Source organism: Anoplopoma fimbria, chromosome 11 (assembly GCF_027596085.1).
Source record: "Anoplopoma fimbria isolate UVic2021 breed Golden Eagle Sablefish chromosome 11, Afim_UVic_2022, whole genome shotgun sequence".
NCBI lineage: Eukaryota > Metazoa > Chordata > Actinopteri > Perciformes > Anoplopomatidae > Anoplopoma > Anoplopoma fimbria.
In genome coordinates this window covers 3723860-3746500 of record NC_072459.1, presented here as the reverse complement: position 1 = coordinate 3746500, position 22641 = coordinate 3723860, and the positions used below count along the sequence as shown (strand labels likewise).

Sequence of the window (22641 nt, the reverse complement as noted above, 5' to 3'; positions counted from 1 at the left end):
AGTACAGTGTGCATTTAACACAGGGTCCCGAAATGTTCTCTGTTAGTCTCACATGAAATATAAGCAGGGTTGAACTTGTTATGAGAGGTCAGTCATGACGTACCAATGGAGGGCTCTGTCGGTGGTCACAGCGGGTCAGGATCTCATACAACGTAACGCCAAAGGACCAAATGTCAGAGGAAAAGGAAAATTTGCTGTCCTTCAAGCACTCAATGGCATACCTATACAGTACGAAAAAAACAGTTTAGATTACAGAGTTATAAAACAAAGCATTGAATAAGACTGATTAGTGCTTCGTGAACTCACCAGAACACCGGACTGTCCCCGTCCTCTCGAACTCGATAGTAGACCTCGCCTTCAGGGATGTATTTCGTCAGGCCAAAGTCTCCGATCTTCACCAAACTGTCGTTTTCCACCAAGACATTACGGGCAGCCAGGTCTCGATGGATGTATCGCTGAGAGTGCAAGTACTCCATACCCTTAAAAAGAGAACAGAAAGAAAAGATGGATGCATTTACTAAGAGGCGGCAAAATGTGGATTTCAAACCGAAACACTCTATCAGCGTAAAGAAACAGCAGAGTACAATGTTTTTGAAAGGTTGTCCTTTAAGGTTTCCTATAGCATGTCATTCTCAGCCATGCTAGCGGCACACGCGGCTCGAGGGATGCATGTGTTTGTCTGTCGGTCGGTCTGTCCATCACAGTCCAGACTGAAACGTCTTCACAGCTTTTGGAAGGATTACCGTGAAATTTCGAAACAGACATTCATGTTCTCCAAATCATATATCTTGTTTGGTGATTTCCTGACTTTTCCTTTAAAATGCTACACTAAAAATTGAAAATATTATAGTGGTTAAATATCAGCATGTTAGCATGCTGACATTATTACTTACAGTACAACCTCATAATGCTCGTGCTACTAAACTACTCAACTAACACAGAATTCATTTAATGACAATACACATAAACATTAAAGCTTAATGTGATGCATTGTCTAATACCAGACACCTCTGCAGTTTGCACACAGCACCATGAATGTTTGAAAATCAAGCAGAATAGATGATTAGCACAAAGTACAAAACCACCTTAACTCACCTGACAGATCTGCTTAGCAAACATGAGGCACTGGGGCACTCCCAGTTTGCGTTTGGGAAGGAACTCTCGCAGACTCCCCAGAGGAAGGTACTCCATGATCAGCTGCACAACTTGTCCTCCTGTCAGTGGACAGATGAACATTGCTTATCCTCCTACCTCCATTACTTTTCAAAGGCAACATGCCGCCTGGTGCTCAGCATGCGGTGTGTTGAAAGCTCCACATATTGACATACGAGGGAAACAGTGTTGCACTTTGAATAGATTTTCATTGTTTACAGAAGAACAGCAGGGATCAGAAATCAATCAGCCATCTACTGAAGCTCTGCAAGCGCTGCAAGCTCAAATAGAACAGTGAGCAACCTCCTCACAGGCAGACACTCTATATTGTTGTATATATTTCAATAAACGTATTTAAAGCAGCCGATGACAGCCGAGGCCTCACCCATTTCAGTACAGCAGCCCTTGTACTTGACGATGTTGCTGTGATCGAGAGACTTCAGGATCTTAATCTCCTTTATCCAGCCCTCAGGAACATGGCCGTTCTCTTGTTTCAAAGCCTTCACTGCCACGCGCTCCCCCGTCCCGTCGTTATCCGGGTCGTACAGGTAGAGAGTCACCTTTCCAAAGTGACCCTGCAGACAGAGCAACGAGCGGTGGATTACTCTCTCTGACTTTACAGGAAGAAGAGAACTACAGGTGAATTGGTGTTAAAACTCACTTCTCCCAAGTCACGCATCTTTTTGAGGTAGCGTTTGTGGAACACGCTGGAGTTTGTGTCAGGGAGAGCTCCACTGTAGGATATATCAGAATCTGTGGGCAGAACTAAACAAAAATTGTATCCAATTAACACAGACAGGTTGGAGATAAACAAAAAACAGCAATATGACCAACAAAAAGACCAACCTTTCATATCTTTGAGCACTCGGAGCACAGTGAGGAACGAAGGCCTCTCCAACGGCTCGTAGGTCAAACACATGCTGATGAAGCTGGCCAGTTTCTGGGAGGACGGTTCGGCAAAACGGCCCTTTTGCTGATAGAAGCGCTCTTTCTGTTCGGGAGGGTTGCATTGTTACAATTAAAAACCAGAATGATAAAATGGGAAGCGCAGTTTGAGGCTGCTGGAAGAGAAGTAAAAAAGGGCCCACCTCGGACAATGTGAGGCCGCTCATGGGAACATCTCCATTGTTGCAGATTTCGAGCAGCGTGACGCCGAAGCTCCACTGGTCGGCGGCGTTGCAGATGGTAGAGCCGCTGTTAACGCACTCGGGGGCGATCCAGGGGATACGCTCAAGACGCTCTGCAGTGAATGACAGCGATATTTAAAATGACAGAAGGTACATGTATCACGTTAAGGTGATTTTAAGCTCCGGCTGAAGGATCTAGTTTGAGAAAACTGAACACATGTTGCAAATTGTTGCTCTACTTTTATATTAAATGACCTTATGTCAATTAAAATTAAAGATTAAACGAAGTTGGTATGTGTCGTCAATGTCAGCAACTAGAAAATAAATGCTACTTGATGATATCAGGCCTAAACTCCTCGAAACAGTTTGAGATGGTTCTCAACATTCTATCATTTTTTTGTTATATTTTCTTTTAAGAGAAAAAATAAGGGAAGTCAACTCCTGATACAAAAAAACAAACTTTCTTAACCATCCAAATTGTCTTTTGCTCAGTTGTTCTGAATATTGAATTTCACTTGATCATAAATTGGAGGTGTGTGGCTGATTGTTTATAATTAACATAGTTAGCGCCCCCTAAACATTATATAAAGGGCAGGTGTAGTGTATGTGCAAATACTCTGGCAGATGCCCAAGAACTGGAGAGATGGCACCAAAAAAAAGGCTAGAAGAAGAGGAAGAAACTCAGCAGTAGTGAAATGGAGGTTAAGTTAAATAAATTTAAAGTAAATTTGATTTTCCAGCGTTACAAAAGACTCAAAAAGCATCTAAGAGCAGCATGTAAAGGATTCAGCAGCTGAACAGACAAGCAATCATCCAAGAGTTTTTATAGTCTTAATGGACCAACAGTATTTAATTATTAATCAGAACATTATAGTTACTCTACTTAATAATTTAATCTTTTAATATAATTAAAATGTGTAATAATCTAAATGTCATTATATGATAGTCATTTGTTTTGTTTATGTTCCTCAATTTTAAAACTATTTGTGGACTGCGATCAGATGATTTTTTTTTTTATATCTTGGTAAAACTCATAAAATGTTCTCTCACCTAAAAGAAGAGCAACATTAAGAAAACATCAGGGAATCCCAGAAGTCAATGGGCATAGACAAAATAAGAACAAAACGTGGATATGAACATGAATAAGAGGAAATTTGTTTTTATATCGCTTCCTGCATGAGGAAATTTGCACAAAAAGTAACATGTCATGTTCAAAAGAAGTGGTGAAAAAGGTCCATAGATATTCATAAAGATAAAAGACCTTTTTAAATTTAGACATTTTCCATATTTGTGTCTCATTTAGATATGCAGATAATATAGGAATATTTTCTAAAAACGACATTTGTGTCGGAAATATTTTGCCTCTCTCTGTTGTCCAAACTTCATATTTTGACATTTTAAAATAGGTCCATTGTGAGACAAAACAGGAAACACAGGAAACGGTCTGGTTGAAGTTTCCTGTTTCCTTAATCTGATTAAAATAAGGCAGAACAGCCGAGGAAACACAGAACCCCTGACGGAGACGTTCTCGGAAAGTGAGGTCCATTAAGAGTTTCTGGTTCTGACCTTCCCTTGAAAGGACACTCAGGGAGATTCCTGGGTCACTCAGCTTGACAAAAGGTGTGGTTCCGAGATCCAGACCTCGCCTCGCCACCAGAATGTTCTTGGCACAGATGTTTCCATGAACCAGCTGTCTGGTCTCCTACAGTGATGAAAATACTGGTGTTGAACATTTTTGGGATGCAGTGAGTCATTCTAATGTGTATATATATATATATAAGTGTTACACAAACTATCAATGCTGTTAGTTATCGAGGCAGAAATTAACTTTACTTGCAGCAATTATGATAAAGTCGGGTCTGATAATAAGATTATTTCATTTCCTGCCCGCAGCTCAAGACTCAAAACTTGGCACGCAGCAGTTGGAGAGCTGCACAACCCGATTATTTCACTCTCATGTCACTTTTATTACCATTTAGCTGTGCGGTCATGCAAGTGCATTGTATTGAATTATAATCTGTGACAAACAAAGTGGTGTTTGAACTCACGAGATAATTGAGGGCACTGGCAAGTTGTGTTGCAACAATGAATTTCCACTGAGGAGTCACTGAAACCTTTTCTTTGCGAAGGAAAACATCCAAAGGCCCAAACTCCACAAATTCTTCCACCATGATGTCTGTAAAAGCTAGAAACAAAGTGTCAGAGGTCTTTGGTATCAACAAGAGCAGAATGTAAATAAACAAGCAGCATCCTCTTCACAGGCTCGAGTGTTGTTTTGCATTTGCGTCATCACTTTCTCTGTACTCGGATTTAGAATTTGACTATAGACACCAACCATGTGTGTGTGATGGGGAAGTAGCAAAAGAGGAAGTCAGTGTGTGAAGGTGATCGGTGTTATTGCTCTTACTCTCAGATCCTTTGACTGAAACACCGTGTACAAACACCAGGTGACAGTGGGAAACCTGGCTCATGAGGCTCGCGGTTTCCAAAAACCCCTAAGAAAGACAAAAGGAGAGTAAAGAGTTGAGGATGATGATGATGATGATACCAGATTAGACTTGTAAATATATACATGCTACCACTGTTTTGTTTACCATTAAAGGAATAGTTTGGGTGGTTTGAACTGTGGTTGTATGAAGTACTTATCTACAGTCGCAAAGAAATGTACTGCTGAGGACGTACTTTAAAAATATCAGTATCAGTCAAAGTATATGCTATATTTAAAATATTTTTGGGGGTTGATGGTCTACTGCTGCCTCGATAGGTAAATATGTTTGTGTTATTGGGTGACTTTGATCAGTTCAGATTTAACTAAGTTACACAAAAACTAACCAATAGAGGCAGTGGTAGACCAGCAACCCCGTGTTCTGCAAGGTGAAATTACTGGTTTGTTTTGTTCAATGGAGTTTTGTGGATTTGGCAGGAGCATAGATTAATAAAACGGTTTCCTTTCCCTGTTAGACAGGTGAGACTGACAGCAAGTTAATTAATAAAGTTATTCTAAAAATAGCATTCCCTAAAACTGATATAGATTTTTTCTAAAATACGTCTACAGCAGTACATTGCTTTCTCCAGCTATGGTTCTCCCACTGCATCTACAGCAGCTAATATACAGACTATGGATAAGTACCTCGTACAAGCCCACCTCAACACATCCAAACTATCCCTTTAAGGCTACTAAAGACCACATAACTTACTATATCAATGTCTTTATCGCTTTGGTCTAGAATCTTGAGGACCACTGGGATCCAGATCCCTTTGCGGTCAGCGGAGTTGTTGTTGTATTCGTCGACCTCGTCATTTTCTCCGCCTCGCACCAGCAGACGTCCCGAGTAGATGTTGGTTCTGGTCCCGCGGCCGAGATGCTGTTCCTGCTCATGAACACAACACCCAATGGTCAGTCACAGAGCCGCGGACATCAAAGCTGCTCAGGTGGAACGGATGAAGTGTGTCTCTATCACCTGCACAATGTCTCTGTCCTTGATCTGGTGGAAGTGTAGCTGGGTCCGGTTCAAGGTCAAGGGGTCCGTGTCAAGACCTTGCCTCATCACCAGAAGGTTGGACAGCTCTACATCACACAAAGAGAAACCTATGTTGAGACCTAAATATCCCACAAGAGGAACAAAGGCAAAACTTGTGTAGAAGCCCAATAAACACAAACCTGCTTGTTTCGGCAGACAGCATTTTCTGACGGTGAAGCTGTCCGAACCAGACTTGAGCACAAAGGTCTTGAGGCTCTCCGTGAGCTCCTTCATACTGGAGAATTCTCGATCCCAGCCCTCCAGACAGAACATGGAACCCTTGAGCTGAATCCGAAACTGCTTGTGGCTCGGCTTCAATCCGTTCTACGAGCCACGAGGTAAAAAACACACACACATTTTAACCTGCGATCATTCCCAGAGAGGAACGCGTGGGAGTTTACTTACCTCATTTTTGTTCAGGACAGCTAGGATGATGCGGCGATAATCGAGAGCACTCCAGCGTACGAGGAAAGCTCCCTCCTCTGCAGCCTCCTTTTTCAGCTTCAGCAGCACGAAATCATCACTGGAAGCAAACCAGAGCTGTGATGTAACACGCCGTGTTTCTCTAAAGCCTGCTTGTGTCTGTGCGTGCAGATGTGTGAGAGGAGGAAAAACTCACTGCATAGGTCCATGCAGTCCATTTGCTACACTCAGCACTACCCTCGGGGGAGCCACTTCATGACAAAGATAGTGGTGGGCGAATGCAGTCAGCCGGTTGTATCCATCGAGGAGGGAGATGAAGGAACGGGCCTCCTGGCTGGAGTTCATCTGAACCTCCTACATACACACACAGAAACACCACGAGCTTACAATCAGAGCTCCCACCTACAGACACATACAAATTCAAAACATGATGAAAAGCCAGAAGCCGAAACAAAACCCAAAGCTCTTATAGTCGTAAACATATAGAATATATGAGAATCCAGGCTGACTGTACAGTATATTCACTCGGATCAGTGGAATGACTAATATGCAGCATATCAATTGGACTAATGCACCACAAGCACATTTACCAATTAAATAAATGCACTGCGGCTTTTACATAAAGGGGTAAACAAGTACTCTCACCATGCAGTGGCTGTCCAGAGTGCTAATGCACACATTACTTCCAGTGATGGCTATGTGGGTTATTTCAGGGAAATCACAGAAGGAGGTCCAGTCATTAGGAGCGTTAGCATTCGGCTGGCTGGACTGCTGCTTTTTGGTCTTCATGTAGTCATTCCTGAAGTAAGTGTTCGCCTGCGCCTAGGTAAAGAGACTGAATGAACTAAATGTCCACATGGCACAGAATAAGACCGTCAGAAGCTTGTTAGAAAGTTTTGACCAACCTTTTGCTCGGTCACCTTCCTCCATTGAATGCCCTTGGTGCCAGACACCAGTACCTCGTGGGTGGCGGGGCCTATGAAGTCGTCTTTCGAGGCCCCCTGCGCTTCCGTGTCGTCGGAGAACGAGCTGCTTCCATTGCCGTCGTCTCTCAGCTCCAGGTGTGACACAGGGAAGGTCTGCGTTCCAAAGCGTGGCGCCAAGTGTTCCAGAGTAGAGATGTACTTATACATGATCTCCTGGGTGCCCAGCCGCCCCTTATCCACAGTGTGCTGCTGGAAGGTCCGCACGAACTCTGCAAAAACTCGCCGGATCCTGATTTTTGTCAGGAAGTTGTCTTTGGAAATGTGTGTGGCGAAAGACCTCGGAATGCAGTTCAAGAAGCTGAAAGGAAAAAAAAGATGTTTTGATGTCACCTGGGGATTAAATTAGATTAAAAGCTTTGATGATCCGGAGGAGATACTGGATTGTCACAGTAGCAGAACATAAGAATAACAGTACAACCCACATCCTGATTATAATGAGACAAATCATCATCATATTAAGAACATATTCAAATGAATATAGGCCATTAAACGTATTTGTTGACAAATACGTTAACAGATTTAAAGGAATAGTCTCAAGTGCAGTTGTATGAGGCACTTATCCATCGTCAGTGTTTCACCAGAAAGTACCAGCGCCGGAGCAAAGCAATGTACTGAAAATGTCATATTATACATATTATATTTAGAACATTTTCAATGCTTTCCTTTGCCCTTAGACAGACACTTGTGATGGGGAACTGAAGCCCGTGTGTCCATGTTCTCTCCAAAGGAACCAAAGGTGTTTTTACCTTCAGATCCCCCTCGACCAGTTAGTTTGTTTGTGCTACTGTGTGACTTTGGTGTTTTGAAGGGTTAGTTTGGATTCACCAAAGTTGCACAATATGACAAACAAAACTAACCGATCAAGGCAGCGTCAGACCAGCAACTCCTACGTTGAATGAAGTCTGGTGGCTTTGGAGAGAGATTTAAATACAGCTTCAAGGGGGGTTAAAAAAAAAAAGTTCTCAATATAGCATACTCTTAAACCTGTATTTTAAGTGGATGACTTAGTAGTTACCCGACTTTTTCTGCAACATCTTGCAAGGTGCAGCCTGTTTGCATCGACAGGTGTGACAGTTGGAGCACAGCCATCCCCAAGCTCTCATTTTTCAAACGACTCCGCTCCTCCTCTGACTGAACGTCTTCCATCGGTACGATCTCGTTCACAAATTCATATTTAGCCTTTTGGAGACACCAGAAGGAAAGACGTTCGGCATTTAAAATCGTCGTGAACACAACAATTAGCTGATACACAGTAAACCCTCACAATGATTTCAAAACACCAACCTGGTAGAATAAGTACTCTAGGGATGAGATTTCGAGCAATGGCGAACCCACTTGACTCGACCCGGATCTGAGAGCATAACGGGATACAGTCGGCTCCTTCTCATTCAGTCCGTGCCAATTCCGAAAGTAAAACCTAGGTACAAGGAAACCAGGCGAACAATGTGAATATGCAGAGTGTGTTTCCATCTGGCTTCCTAAACACAGACTCACCTCATACAGTAGTGGAGAACGAGGCCGGAGTCCTCTGGACTGAAAGCGTGGTTTGGACTGTACCAGCAGCCGGATTGTGGATTGTACAGAGCGAACAGCACGTGGCACAGAGGAGTGATCCCTGGGGAACAAACACACAGACGTTACTCACACTTTTACCACCAGCAGATTAAAACACAACATAAGAAAATAAAACCAAAAACACTCCACACATGTCACTTCTGGTCCCGCTCACCTACAGCCTCTGCAGCGGAGATGCACAGCTCCTCTGCCGTGACGCTTCTCCCCGTGTGGGACAGATACCGCTCCCCTTCCTTGGACCAGAACAGGTAAACATGGACGCCCAGACCCTGAGGGGGCTCACACTGGCCCAGGGACGCCCCCGATCTGGAACGCTTGGACCACCCACTTCTGGACATGGTGGGGTGGGGGGGGCAGCTAAATCACTGACACACACACAGATAGATAGACACACACACACACACACACACACACACACACACACACACACATATATCAATGTAAACAGAGTACATTTACTCAAGTGCTGAAGTACTTTATGTATTCTGCCCCTTTATACTTGTAATTCCCTACAATTCAGAGGGAACTATTGAACTTTTTACAGATCATGACTAATAATCCAAAATATGATCAATAAATAAATGAAGTATGTCAATTATATTATGTAATTTTGACTGCTATTCGAGAGTGTATACAGTAAAGAAAAGTAGCCCCACCTTGCCAGCTTCAACAGTAAAGTGATGTTATAGTACAATAACATAATATACACTATCCGGATAAAATAAGATAAGCAGCGGGGAAATGTACAGGATTACAGCAGCAGAGAGGATAGTGCAAACAAGAGACATAGTAAATAAAGAAAAACAAGATCAAAGTAAGTATTGTAAGTATGAGCAGTAAAGAACAGTAAAGAACAGTAGAGAACAGAATATTATACATACAGACAGAAACTATTATAACTATTGTATTGCACAGTGTATTAGTGTCATGTGTCAGGATATGGAGCATTCTGCTAAATGAGTACTTTTACTTTATTCCTGTATTTTAATACATTTCTACTTGTGTTTTAGTGTATTAATGTATTACATGTATTAGTGTATTACAAACACAAACATCAGAGACATTTCAGTGTATTAGTGTATTAGTGTATTAGTGTATTAATGTATTAGTGTATTAATGTATTAGTGTATTAGTGTATTAATGTATTAGTGTATTAATGTATTAATGTATTAGTGTATTAGTGTATTAATGTATTAGTGTATTAGTGTATTTAATACGTTTCTACTTGTGTTTTGTTAGTGTTTGAATGCAGCATTTGTACTTGTACATATTAAGTGTGAGTCCTTCACAAACACAAACATCAGAGACATTTCAGTCAAACATTTCTCATTTTTTTTACAACATGATCAATCCAGAAAACAGAGTTGTGAACAAATGATAAAAAAAAAAAAAAGTGGTGATAACCCACAACTATGACGTCAGTAAACATGTTTCTCAGGGACTTCCGGGTGGTGGGGGGGGTTTCCTTGTCCAACTTGTTCACATTGCACAATATGCACAATATGCAATGTGTGTTTTCATTACATGAACATGTCTGGAGTCACACCGACGGCCCACTGACACGCGTCCTGGTGCATTGACGGTGTATGTAAGACATGTAAACATTGCCTTATAATAAACCCTTATAATAAACCCCTATAATAAACCCTATAATAAACAACATGCCTTATGATGAACTCACCATGCACTGGAGGGCTGTGGTCGGGGTTATGTGGAGAGAAAACACGGGGAGACGGGCTGACAGCCGAGAATCGGTGTCTTCTGAACTGTATTTCCTCTTCTCCTCCTCCTCCTCCTCCTCCTCTTCGTCTGTTCTCGGGGTTTCTCGTGAACTGAGAGCGGAGAGCGCTGCTTCCTATGAGTCACGTGACCGCGCCTTCAGGCAGCTCTGCGCGTACACACGGGCGGACCCTTTCAAAATAAAAGGTCGAGGACAGAAGTGTTGAAGATAAGGTAATAATAAAATAAGATAATTCTTTATTAGGAGTGCAGCAGCAGAGAGGATAGTGCAAAGAAGAGATGTAGTAAATGAATAAAAAACAAGATTAAAATAAGTGTTATAAATAAGCAAATGAGCAATAAAAACAGTAAAAAACAGTAAAGAATCCACAGTAACTGAAATATTATATATACAGACAGAAACTATTATAAATATTGCACAGTGTATTAGTGTATTAGTGTATTAATGTATTTGTGTATTAGTGTATTCATGTATTAATGTATTATTAATGTATTAATGTATTAGTATTAATGTATTAATGTATTAATTAGTGTATTAGTGTATTAATGTATTAGTGTATTAATGTATTAGTGTATTAGTGTATTAGTGTATTAATGTATTAATGTATTAGTGTATTAGTGTATTAATGTGTATTAATGTATTAATATATTAATGTATTAATGTATTAGTGTATTAGTGTATTAATGTATTAATGTATTAATGTATTAATGTATTAATGTATTAATGTATTAATGTATTAGTGTATTAGTGTATTAGTGTATTAATGTATTAGTGTATTAATGTATTAATGTATTAATTAGTGTATTAATGTATTAATTAGTGTATTAATTAGTGTATTAGTGTATTAATGTGTATTAGTGTATTAATGTATTAGTGTATTAATATTAGTGTATTAATGTATTAATTAATGTATTAGTGTATTAATGTATTAATGTATTAGTGTATTAATGTATTAGTGTATTAGTGTATTAGTGTATTAATGTATTAATGTATTAATGTATTAGTGTATTAGTGTATTAATGTATTAGTGTATTAGTGTATTAATGTATTAGTGTATTAATGTATTAGTGTATTAATGTATTAATGTATTAATGTATTAATGTATTAATGTATTAATGTATTAATTAGTATTAGTGTATTAATGTATTAATGTATTAGTGTATTAGTGTGTATTAATGTATTAATATTAATTAATGTATTAGTATTAATGTATTAGTGTATTAATGTATTAATGTATTAGTGTATTAATGTATTAATGTATTAGTGTATTAGTGTATTAATTAATGTATTAGTGTATTAGTGTATTAATGTATTAGTATTAGTGTATTAGTGTATTAGTGTATTAATGTATTAGTGTATTAGTGTATTAGTGTATTAATGTATTAATGTATTAGTGTATTAGTGTATTAATGTATTAATGTATTAGTGTATTAATGTATTAGTGTATTAATGTATTAGTGTATTAGTGTATTAATGTATTAATGTATTAATGTATTAGTGTATTAGTGTATTAATGTATTAGTGTATTAATGTATTAGTGTATTAGTGTATTAATGTATTAGTGTATTAATGTATTAGTGTATTAGTGTATTAGTGTATTAGTGTATTAGTGTCATGTGGTCTACTGGGAGCAAAGAATGATGGTGATGATGGTGACTGAGTATATTTTGACCTCACTCCATTTATTTTACAGCTAGTTACTAGTTCCTCTGCAGATTAATATTACCTAAAAAAATATGATGCATTTGTAAAATAGTTTTAAATTCGTATTAATTCACACTAAACATATATTACATTACATTACATTACAGTCATTAAGCAGACGCTTTTATCCAAAGCGACTTAAAACGACACTAAAAACCTCTGCAATACAAATACTCTGTGCAATACAATAGTTATAATAGTTTCTGTCTGTATATATAATATTTAAGTTACTGTGGATTCTTTACTGTTTTTTACTGTTTTTTTATTGCTCATTTGCTTATTTATAATTACTTCTTTTTTATCTTGTTTTTTATTATGTCTCTTGTTTGTACATGCTGCTGTAATCCTGTAAATGTCCCCGCTGCAGGACTAATAAAAGATTATCTTATCTTATCTTATCTTACAATAAGTGTAGTCAACATAGGTATGCAAGAGAACTACTAGTCACCAGAAGTCATAAGTGCATCTCCTTTCTTAAACAAGCATCTAAGAGCATAAACCAGAGCAAAAGTACAGAAACAAACTAATACGAATACAATAAGTGCAACAAACTAATACGAATACAATAAGTGCTAAGTGGAAGGCTCAGGGTAGTACTTCTTGAGCTAGTTCCTCTGCAGATTAATATTACATAAAAAAATATGATGCATTTGTAAAAATTCGTATTAAGATAAGATAAGGTAAGATAAGATAAGATAAGATAAGATAATCCTTTATTAGTCCCGCAGCGGGGAAATTTGCAGGCTTACAGCTGCTTCAGCCCCGGTGTGTGAAGGAGAGGTACTGCAGGTCCTTCCTTCCTGCTGCTGTCAGGCTGCACAACCAGCTCTGCTCCCAGCAGACCACATGACACATGACAATAATAACATGACAATAAAAACCTGTGCAATACAATACACTGTGCAATAATAGTTAAAATAGTTTTTCTGTCTGTAAATATAATATTTCAGTTATTGTTGTTTTTCTACTGTTTCTTATTGCTTATTTATAATACTTGTTTTTTTATTTCATTTTTTATTTTTATCTTGTCTTTCTTTTACTATGTCTCTTGTGTGCACTTTACTCTATGCTGCTGTAAGCCTGCAAATTTCCCCGCTGCGGGACTAATAAAGGATTATCTTATCTTATTTTATTAATTCATACTAAACATATATACACAAGGAGTGTATCAAAGTAGTTGAATGAGAAGGTGTGTCCAAACTTTTGACTGGTACTGTATGTACACAAGGAGTGAAAATGATCTATATTGTATTATATTATATACCATTCTGGATTCTGCATAATGCTTTTGCTTTAAGTATTCTAAGTATGTACAGTACCAGTCAAAAGTTTGGACACACCTTCTCATTCAACTACTGTGAAGAATCTAAAATATAAAACATATTCTGGTTTGTTGAGCATTTGTTTGTTTACCACATAATTCCATATGTGTTCCTTCATAGTTTGGATGTCTTCAATATTAATCTACAATGTAGAAAAAAAACTCAGTGCGTCTTGATGTATTGTAATAAACTGTCAATGTTACCAAAGCAGACTTTTCTCATTCTAATCATTTTGATTTAATAAAATGGAAATCGTAAGTGTAATAAATGAATGGTAACAGTTTAACCTGCGATTAGCCTGCAATGAGCTACAAAAAATGTGTTAAGTATGGAATGAGTCAATATAAACAGTTCACTTTGATATAAAATCATTATTCACCAACCATCATAAAACAAAGTCAAACACGCCTTAAGTGAGCAGGTTCATCCAGTTGTCACGTTGTGTTGTAGGTCTACGTTTCTTCACTAGATGTCATGATTTTATTTTTTCAACTGGCCACTTTTCTTCATGAGCATTCACTGTCTGATGTCGGGCGTTGTTTGATATTGAGCTCTGCCCAGACATTCAAAATTCTTCACCCCCACCTCAATAAAGTGGCAATTTCAGGACATTTGCAGCCAACTTTTTCAGTAACATGACAAAATTCAATGAGGATTGCTTTGTTCTGCCTTTTATCAGCTGCTTCTTTTCCCTCATGATCAAATCAAATCTCAAACTAAAGCTTGGAAAACAGGCATTTTATTTTTACAATATCTTCTGGCAGCTGTCTTGTTTAGCAGACTTGGACTTTTAGTTGCACACACAGGGATCTGAGACTTGACTTGGACTTGTCCCTGAAAGACGAGAGACTTGATTTAGACCCGGAAAAAAATACTTAAAGGGATGTGTTAGATTACAGCAGATTATAAACTGTATTTTAGTTGGAGACCCAGTGTAATATTATTAATAACAATAATAGGGTTGCACTCTTGTTATTGTAAAATATGTTACGGTTATTGCTGTATGAGGAAATATATTCATATCTTTATCCATTTTAGGAACAAAATACAGTTATTTACTTAAAAGTAGGGGAAGTCAACATCTGTGATATAAAGTGCCTTTTAAAAATGAAAGTTCAAATCATAAGAGACTTGACCTGGACACAAAAACTGACTTTTGTGCATCTCTGATATCCAAGATAGTCAAAAAACACTTTTGTTTAATCTGTTTCACTTTATATTTCATATCATTATAATTTCAGCTCTAGCACTTTCACCTTCAAAATAAAAGCATCAAACAAAAGTGAAAGTGTAAATTCCGACCACACCTATCCGGGACATTAAGGACGTCTTTTGTGTTTTATTTTGGTTGTGTCTTTTCAATGAATGTCACATGTGTAGCAAATGTAATACCAAATGCTTCTTAGGAAACCTCTGCAATGATGCAATCATTCCATATTAAATCAGCTCATTTCCTTATGACTCAATTGTTTTTACCTCCTATTGAATGATTTGTGAAGCAAGGCACCCACGCCTTGAGTTTAAAGAGAAAAGCACAACAACACCTCAGTTTGGAGTAGTTGGATATAATTCAACCATTAGTAAAGCAAGTTTGTAGAAAATGTCACTTCTGTCAATTAACCATCTCAATACATCGGTTGCTCAAGCCCACAAAGTCTAATAATATAACAAAACAAAGAAAAAAAAAAATAATCACAAATTTGGTAAATCCTTACATCCAATTCATTAAATGCACAACCTGAAAATGTACAGAACATTTTCAACTATACGACAGCACAAGTGAAGCGGGCAGGCTCTCCCACACAAACTGACCGGTGTGTACATGTACATGGAGGAAAACAGCCGATGTCCAAACAAATAAAAGCCCTAAACGTGAGCAGCAGTTTCTTTTCCAAAGCAGGAGTTACTGATGCGACGTAGCTGTGCAGATAGGTGACCACTAATACCTCAAGTCTCAGTTTAAGTATTTAAGAGAAGTTATTTCATTGTCATGATTGCAAACTAGTCATACACATTGTGGAGGCGCAATACAGTAGGTAAGTACATTTGCCGACACAAATCATAGGATCAATGTTGGTCAGTCCTTCTTAGTTTCTTCCGGCTCCTGTTTCACCTCCTCATAGGTACCATCTTCCTCCTTTTCATCCCCGTCGTCGGTCTTGGAGTTGGGGACCCAGAGCCCCGACTCTATGCACTTCTTCATGTGAACCTTCGCCTCCTAAATAATTCAAACAATCACGATTATTAATTGACTCAAAGTAGGTGGAAAAATACACACGTCAGAAAAATAACCTAAACTGGAGGATTTAACAAGGGAAGGTACCGTTGGGTCCATTTTGCTGATAACCTCTTGTAACATTCCGATGTCTTTATCGTCAAAGCATTTCTGCATCTCCTGTAATTAAAAACATATTTTGTAAGTCACTTTAAACTAAGAATATAACATGGAGCAGAGGAGGCTTCTTGAACACTGAAGAACTCACAGCTGGCAGGGTCTCGTACACGTCGACCGGGTCGAGCCCTCCAGGTCCCAGACGCTTTTGTCGCTCCTCTTCCTCGTACTCCTTCATGGCCTTTTCGATGCGGATCTTCGCCCTGCCCCGAACCCGCTCCTTAAAGGACTCCAGCTCGTCGTTGAAAGCATCCTGGTACTGCTGATCTGCTGTCTGTGAGGGGACACATCATTTGGTGTGTTGGTTGCAGTAAAAATGAGCATTTAATGGAATGGAAAGTATTTGTGTTTATTGTGACGTTTCAAACACAGAATTCCTTTGAGGAACTCAAGAACTTAAAGAGCAACTCAACACCTTGTGAAAATCTTGTTTTTGTTGACCTACAGTGGTTGAACTTCTCATCTTGCTGCTAGCTGTGGTCTGAGGCTCAGCAGATTTAACATTTTTAAACAGAGAGGGCAGCAAAACGCTGCTTTTCAACCAGGTGTAGGAACCGGAGGACTACATGACTCCAGTACAAATGTTACTCAGGAGGAAGTTATTGTAAGAGACAAAAGGTAGAGGCATTAAAGCGAGCTACCGACTGAACGAGAGAGAGAGAGGGAGAGAGAGGGAACAGGTTTAGAGATAACCATAAATAACCGGTCTTCTTTTCCACCTCATCCTTATCAACTGGAGGAAAACTCCCGAGAACTAGGAACCTTTTGAGGAACTCATTGTGTTCTAAATTGAGTTACGGGATCATTTTGGGGAGGTAGTACTTTCTGAAAGTACAGGAACTTTCGGGTTCGGGTTTAAAGGATGACATCACATGGACCTCTTCATTCACAAAACAAGGAAGTACTCTGGTATTGATTTAAGACAAAGGGAACGCATTTCACTTTGTTTCATACCATTAGAAGTACAGTTAGGCTTTACTGTCGCTTCCTGGCTCATTTTAAAAAAGATGAGAAAAAAAGAGAGCGTAAGTTGAGAGGGCGAGCAATAGAAGAGTGAGACAGCGAGGCGATATTGTGAAAGACAGAAGAAGAATGTTATTTCCTGGTGGCTGCATTCTAACGCACAAATAATCTACCATCTAACACAGCAGATATTTACTGTGGAGACTCTAATGTCCACAAGTCTTAAGCCCACCATGGAAACCTAGACACCTTTTAGTCCCTTAAAAGGACTAAAAGGACCAGGAAGCAGTTGGGAAGAAACACGGCTCATGTCTCCTTTTCATTCACTCATTACACTCAGCTCAAGTCTTAGCTCAGATGTGATGGAATTGGAAACCGGAATGTGAAAAACTTTAGTTTTGTGGTTTAGGTTCAGGGTTTAGTGCCTCTGTTTTCTTTATAGTTCTCAAAAAGCACTGTGGGTTAGTTCATTACATTCTGGAGCATCCAAACAAAGTTAAGTCACCTTAATCTTGGCAAAAAATTGCCGAAAGCAGCCGCGGGGGTCCACCTTCAGGCTTTTTGCCAACTCTAGAATGAACTGCATGACGATGGTCTGATGAGCCACTTGCTCCATCAATGAATGTTTCTACAAAAAGAAAAGGAAGGAGAAGAATTTAAGAATACAGAAAGTGTATATATATATATATAGAGCATCTCTTAGTTATGGCCCAAAAATAACTTAGAACAAAAGGAAGAAAAACACATTCTTTGTTGTGGTCTTTACCTCCTCCACTTCCAGGTCAATGCACATGATGACCAGGTAGTTGGCGGTCTCTTCACATACTAGATGCGAGTTGTCAGAGAGGTACTTCTGGCTGTCGTCCCAACGTCGCATCATGCCTGTAGTGAACACAGCAGTGAAGGACCATCTCTACTTTCAGATAATACCGATATCCTGTAAAATGCCCGGGTGAATGGATGTCCATAATCCTTACCGAAATGTTTGATCTGCTTCTCATTCTTCTCCACAAAGGTTTTGTGCTTTTGCTCCTTCTCTTCTTCAGTCTCTTCAGAAGAATCAGGTTTGACGTTGACAACGCTCTATGGATAAAAAATAAAAAAACAAGTGGCAGAGAATCATCATTAAAGAACAGGAAGTTCAGGGTGTAAAGATTAATAGATGTGTATCAGGAACTCAGAAGAAGAGTCAGAGATGAGTAAATTACGAAACCACATACACAAAGAGACACGTCATGATTTCAATGTGAAGAAATGTGTTGTTCAATTCAACATTGTTGCTCAATTATGTGTTTTTATACAAAAAAGTTCCTACACTGGTGATATTAATTACCAGGACAAATTCATTGCTTGATTTGTTGTCTTTGGAGAATCGGCTGATACTAAAAATATAGAACAACGCCAGTGTTATTCTTAAACGCTGATTTGACTATTACTATTGTATTATTACAATCTTCTAAGCCATATTGTTTTGTTGAAATATGGGCACATAGTTGAAAAATGCCTCACCTTGCTGAAACCCTCCTTGCTGAGCGTGTCGACGTTCCACGGCATCTTCTTCTCCTCCCGGTTATGTTCCGTAATCTTCTTCTCCCAATCCCGCTCCTCTTTTTTCAGTTTCTTCTCCTCAGCCTGGGCTTTGCTCAGCTCTGCTTTGGCGTCATCAGTTGATGAAATATTCAGCTCTTGAATTTTCTTCTGTGCGTCTGCCAGCTTACGCCGAGATTCGCCAAGTGCCTTGTTGAAGTCTTCACCTTTTTTCATAAAATCATCCATTCGCTCCACACGTGCCTGAAGTACAAATATTAAAAACAGTCACATATCAGTCCCAGAAACAGGTGCAAGGGTTTCATGCTCTCTTTATGGAACTGGCTGAAGCAAGTGGTAGAAGGCGGAGGATGTCCACCATAAATAATGATAACAATTCAAACAATTCAATGACAAGATCTTAGTAACCCCGACAAGGACATACACATAACCGTAAAATCTGCATATAACTGAACAAAACGATTAGAGCAAAATTTGGAAGATCGAAGATCCTAAATGTATCCTTGTGGTTCACCCTTTTTGATCAGATTTGATGTGATACAAATGAAATACAACATTTTTATGAAGGTAAGAATTAAATCTAACTAATGCCTATTGCAAAATACTCAAATATTTTTGTTGAAGCTCAAATAATAGCTACAGGTCTATACTTTTTAAGATCTAGAGGATCTCTGGAGTAACTTTAGCACATTTCCAAATAGATGGAAGTTGACAAGTAGATAGGGACAAATCAAATAGGTCAGCAAGTGGGGAAATTAGATTAAAAAAGAGAGAAAGAGAGAGAGAGACAGAGGAAGAGAGAGAGAGATGGAGAGAGAGGACAGAGAGAGATAGAGATAGAGAGAGAGAGAGACAGACAGAGAGATGAAGAGAGAGAGATGGAGAGAGATGGAGAGAGACAGACAGAGAGAGAGATGGAGAGAGAGAGATGGAGAGAGACAGAGATAGATAGAGAAAGAGAGACAGAGAGAGAGATGGAGAGAGAGAGATGGAGAGAGACAGAGATAGATAGAGAAAGAGAGACAGAGATAGAGGAAGAGAGAGAGAGAGACAGAGATAAGGTATCAGGTGAATCCTATCCAGTCTGTTTCAGTAACATCTTGAACAAAAGTCAGAAATCCACCTGAAAGCTTTAAACGTGTGAATAACAATGTTAATAACAGTGTTTATAACAGTGTTAATAGTGTTATTAACAGTGTTATTAACAGTGTTAATAACACTGTTAATAGTGTTATAAACACTGTTATTATCAGTGTCATCAGTGGTCACAGCACTCATACTCTACCTGGTGTCTCCATCTGAAGAGGCTGGGTGTGTCGATGTTGGGGTGGGTGTCATCCTCGTCGTCTGACACCTCGATGTGGTCCCACACGCTGTAGTCTATCCTGGACATGGTGCTAGCGTTAGCTTCGGCTGTGACTCGGCTAACGCTAACTCAGAGGGCTAAACAGGCGAAATAACCCGAAACTACAATAAAAACAAACACAGGTTAGCACAGAGACTCAGCAGTGTTCAGGTGTGTGTGTGCTGGCAGTCAGTGCAGCGTGTGGCTGCGTGTGGTGGAGGTGGAGGTGGATGGACCGACCTGGAGGAGGCTAGCGAGAAACAGCTACAGATTTCTAGAAAGAATTGCTGCTGCAAATTTCCGTTTGACGTCATCACGTCGTTGCGTCGCTCCGACGTACGACGTGATGACGTGATGACGCCGGAAGAGCTTCTCTCTCTGAATAAAGCTTTTATCAACATAACACTCTTTCTCCTACATTAACTCATTTAACAAAAGTAAACCTTTTTTCTATCTTTGTAACTTATTTTTAAAAATTCTTATATATATTATATATATTATATATATATATATATATATATATATTATATATATTTTTATATATATATATATATATATTTTATATATATATATATATATATATATATATATATATAATAATAATTTTTTGAGAGAATAGTGAACTTTAGTTAGAGGACTATTACTGCATAAGCAATGTATATATATATATATATATATATATATATATATATATATTGTATATATATCACTATATATATACACTATATACATTGCTTATGCAGTAATAGTCTATATTTACTATATATATACAGTACCAGTCAAAAGTTTGGACACACCTTCTCATTCAACTACTTTGAAGAATCTAAAATATAAAACATATTCTGGTTTGTTGAGCATTTGTTTGTTTACCACATAATTACATATGTGTTCCTTCATAGTGTGGATGTCTTCAATATTAATATACAATGTAGAAAAATAAAATAAAATAAAGAAAGAAAAACCATTGAATGAGAATATGTGTCCAAACTTTTGACTGGTACTGTATATATAGTCAAAAAATAGTGAACTTTACTGCATAAGCAATGTATATATATATATATATACATTGCATATGCAGTAATAGTCCTCTAACTAAAGTTCACTATTCTGTTATTTTCTCTCCATCTGGTAAACAACTATATAAAAAACATTTTCTCTTTTTATATTATTCCATTGTTTTTTTATTATATTTTAAATTTGCACTTGAACTGCTTCAGGGTGCAATAACTAATATTGTACTGTGTGCAATGTGTAGTCAGATTCATCAAAATGTGTAAATGAAATACTTATGAATGCACTATGTATTTAAAGTTTATTACATTTTAATTTAAAGAAATACTCAGTTTTGCCTTTTTCCTCAAGTTTATTGATTTTTTGGGGGAAATGTGGCTGTTGAAAATACTTCTTTAAGGACAGCAGGACAAATAAATAACTAAACAGTCCATAGGCTAGTCAAGCAATCAAAAGCTTCTTGCTAGACTAATACATAAGGCCTGACATACAGAAATCACACAGAGAGAACTTCACAGTAGAAAAGACAGATGTACCCTACCAGTGTATCTAATGGAAACAAATGCAGTAGACACAGAGCTCTATGATAGTCAAACTTAGAGAAACTGCAAACAAAAGCTGAAATGGCTTCTTTTTTTTTTTTACCTTTAAAGACAAAACTCAATGTATTTGTAATTATGTTCTCATATTTAGCAAAGCTTTATCTCAAGTCTTTGGGTCTAACCAGCCAAATCATTTATCTCATGCGTGTTTTTACCACGAGTGTGCAGGTCCTTTAACAAGTCACATCTGCAATATGAGTAGCTCAGTGCTTAACTGCACAAAGCATGTGGCTCAAACTTAATAACACCGTGTGGGCACAATAACATGAAAACAATTCCCTTTAATAAATACAACATTTGCCATCTTACACTGTGATGTCCCACTTAATGTTGTGCCAAAGATGTGTGACATTTTGGATGGTCCAATACAGGTGTAGTTAATAACTTATACTCCAAATATTCCTCTGTTTGTGTGCCATCTCTATGACCCATAGTATAAACATGCCTTTCTGCAGTGACATGTGAAAATGTCTATTTATTCAAATCCAGTACAGTGTTACAGTCAATAAAACATTGATACAATGTTCCTTTCCTCCATTATTCCCATCAGAGTGATGTGTTACTTTTGCTCTCCGTGGGTTTGGAGTCCTTGAACCCGGAGCAGCAGATGGACTTTGCGGCCTGAGTGTTGCTGCAGCAGCGCCGCATCTCCCTGATCACATCCCTGCACATGCTCTCCATGTATTTGTTGGCTGCAGGACCAGAAGCATGAATATAAATATGTGCATTTGCCTCAGCAACACATTGACTTTTGCAATGACTCTTTTATGTACCTTGTAAACACTGTTGAATTGCACATGCTTGCTTTTGACACGGATCTTTCTGTGGCATACCTGGAAGGGGAGCAGAGAGGGAAACAATATTCAGAAGTGTGTCAGTAAACATCAAGCAAAGCATCTCTAGGTTTGACTCCCACCTTTATCAGCCAGGATAGTCTGTAAGGTCTTATATTAACGCCACTTCCTTCTGCAACTATGTAGCAATGTTTTGATCATGTGACAGGCAGATAGCCAATCAAGTCTTCTCTTAAAAAGCGCAGCAGCGACATGTGGTGGCTGGAGGTAAGTCAATAAACAGTTACTTTGAATATGACTATCTTGTTATTGGTAGTTTTTAATAAAAACCTCCCTAATATAAACATGATGAGGAACTGCAACCAAAATAATAATAAAAATGAACCCTTTCATGCATAGAGTTCACTGCAGTGGACAGCTATTCAAATGTTGTTT

At 38.4% G+C, this 22641-nt stretch overlaps 3 protein-coding genes across 6 annotated transcripts in view; all 3 read right to left on the bottom strand.

Moving 5' to 3' along the window:
* tyk2 (tyrosine kinase 2) overlaps positions 1-10613 on the bottom strand; it is an 11410-nt gene extending 797 nt beyond the window's left edge. The window contains exons 1-22 of one of the 3 annotated variants that reach the window (XM_054606927.1): positions 10466-10612; positions 8939-9149; positions 8704-8824; positions 8494-8626; positions 8225-8388; positions 7129-7507; positions 6869-7045; positions 6420-6577; positions 6206-6323; positions 5941-6124; positions 5741-5847; positions 5477-5650; positions 4687-4774; positions 4328-4464; positions 3846-3981; positions 2241-2392; positions 1999-2143; positions 1814-1917; positions 1538-1727; positions 1096-1214; positions 307-479; positions 104-221 (exon numbers count right to left, since the gene is read on the bottom strand). In XM_054606927.1, coding sequence (XP_054462902.1) covers positions 104-221; positions 307-479; positions 1096-1214; positions 1538-1727; positions 1814-1917; positions 1999-2143; positions 2241-2392; positions 3846-3981; positions 4328-4464; positions 4687-4774; positions 5477-5650; positions 5741-5847; positions 5941-6124; positions 6206-6323; positions 6420-6577; positions 6869-7045; positions 7129-7507; positions 8225-8388; positions 8494-8626; positions 8704-8824; positions 8939-9122 — 3261 coding nt within the window. In that variant the 5' untranslated portion in view covers positions 9123-9149; positions 10466-10612. Of the gene's footprint in view, positions 1-103; positions 222-306; positions 480-1095; positions 1215-1537; positions 1728-1813; positions 2144-2240; positions 2393-3845; positions 3982-4327; positions 4465-4686; positions 4775-5476; positions 5651-5740; positions 5848-5940; positions 6125-6205; positions 6324-6419; positions 6578-6868; positions 7046-7128; positions 7508-8224; positions 8389-8493; positions 8627-8703; positions 8825-8938; positions 9150-10465 lie in introns of all 3 variants that reach the window. The other 2 variants (XM_054606925.1, XM_054606926.1) reach the window with 2 other exon arrangements.
* Positions 10614-14493: 3880 nt separating this feature from the next.
* On the bottom strand, positions 14494-20129 carry LOC129097990 (hsp90 co-chaperone Cdc37). 2 transcript variants are annotated; one of them, XM_054606928.1, is made up of 9 exons: positions 20040-20129; positions 19740-19921; positions 18416-18697; positions 17884-17989; positions 17673-17788; positions 17412-17534; positions 16035-16217; positions 15875-15946; positions 14494-15769 (listed from the first exon to the last, which is right to left on the bottom strand). In XM_054606928.1, the coding sequence occupies exons 2-9, from the start codon at positions 19845-19847 to the stop codon at positions 15629-15631; spliced, it is 1131 nt and encodes a 376-aa protein (XP_054462903.1). In that variant the 5' UTR covers positions 19848-19921; positions 20040-20129; the 3' UTR covers positions 14494-15628. The 2 variants fall into 2 exon arrangements, with proteins under 2 accessions (XP_054462903.1, XP_054462904.1); XM_054606929.1 differs by lacking the exon at positions 20040-20129 and having other exon boundaries at positions 19740-20031.
* Positions 20130-21151: 1022 nt separating this feature from the next.
* cmc4 (C-x(9)-C motif containing 4 homolog (S. cerevisiae)) lies at positions 21152-22408 on the bottom strand. Its single transcript, XM_054606931.1, has 3 exons — positions 22329-22408; positions 22186-22245; positions 21152-22104 (listed from the first exon to the last, which is right to left on the bottom strand). Exons 2-3 carry the CDS (start codon positions 22241-22243, stop codon positions 21959-21961), a joined length of 204 nt encoding a protein of 67 aa, XP_054462906.1. The 5' UTR covers positions 22244-22245; positions 22329-22408; the 3' UTR covers positions 21152-21958.
* Positions 22409-22641: the final 233 nt, after the last annotated feature.

Coding starts and splice junctions, on each gene's coding strand:
- LOC129097990 (XM_054606928.1), bottom strand. CDS start 19,847: ATGTCCAGGATAGACTACAGCGTGTGGGACCACATCGAGGTGTCAGAC. Junction 16,218..17,411: donor AATTTTTTGCCAAGATTAAG/GTGACTTAACTT, acceptor GTCCCCTCACAG/ACAGCAGATCAGCAGTACCA. Junction 15,947..16,034: donor TGTACGAGACCCTGCCAGCT/GTGAGTTCTTCA, acceptor TTTTAATTACAG/GAGATGCAGAAATGCTTTGA.
- cmc4 (XM_054606931.1), bottom strand. CDS start 22,243: ATGCCACAGAAAGATCCGTGTCAAAAGCAAGCATGTGCAATTCAACAG. Junction 22,105..22,185: donor AATTCAACAGTGTTTACAAG/GTACATAAAAGA, acceptor CTGGTCCTGCAG/CCAACAAATACATGGAGAGC.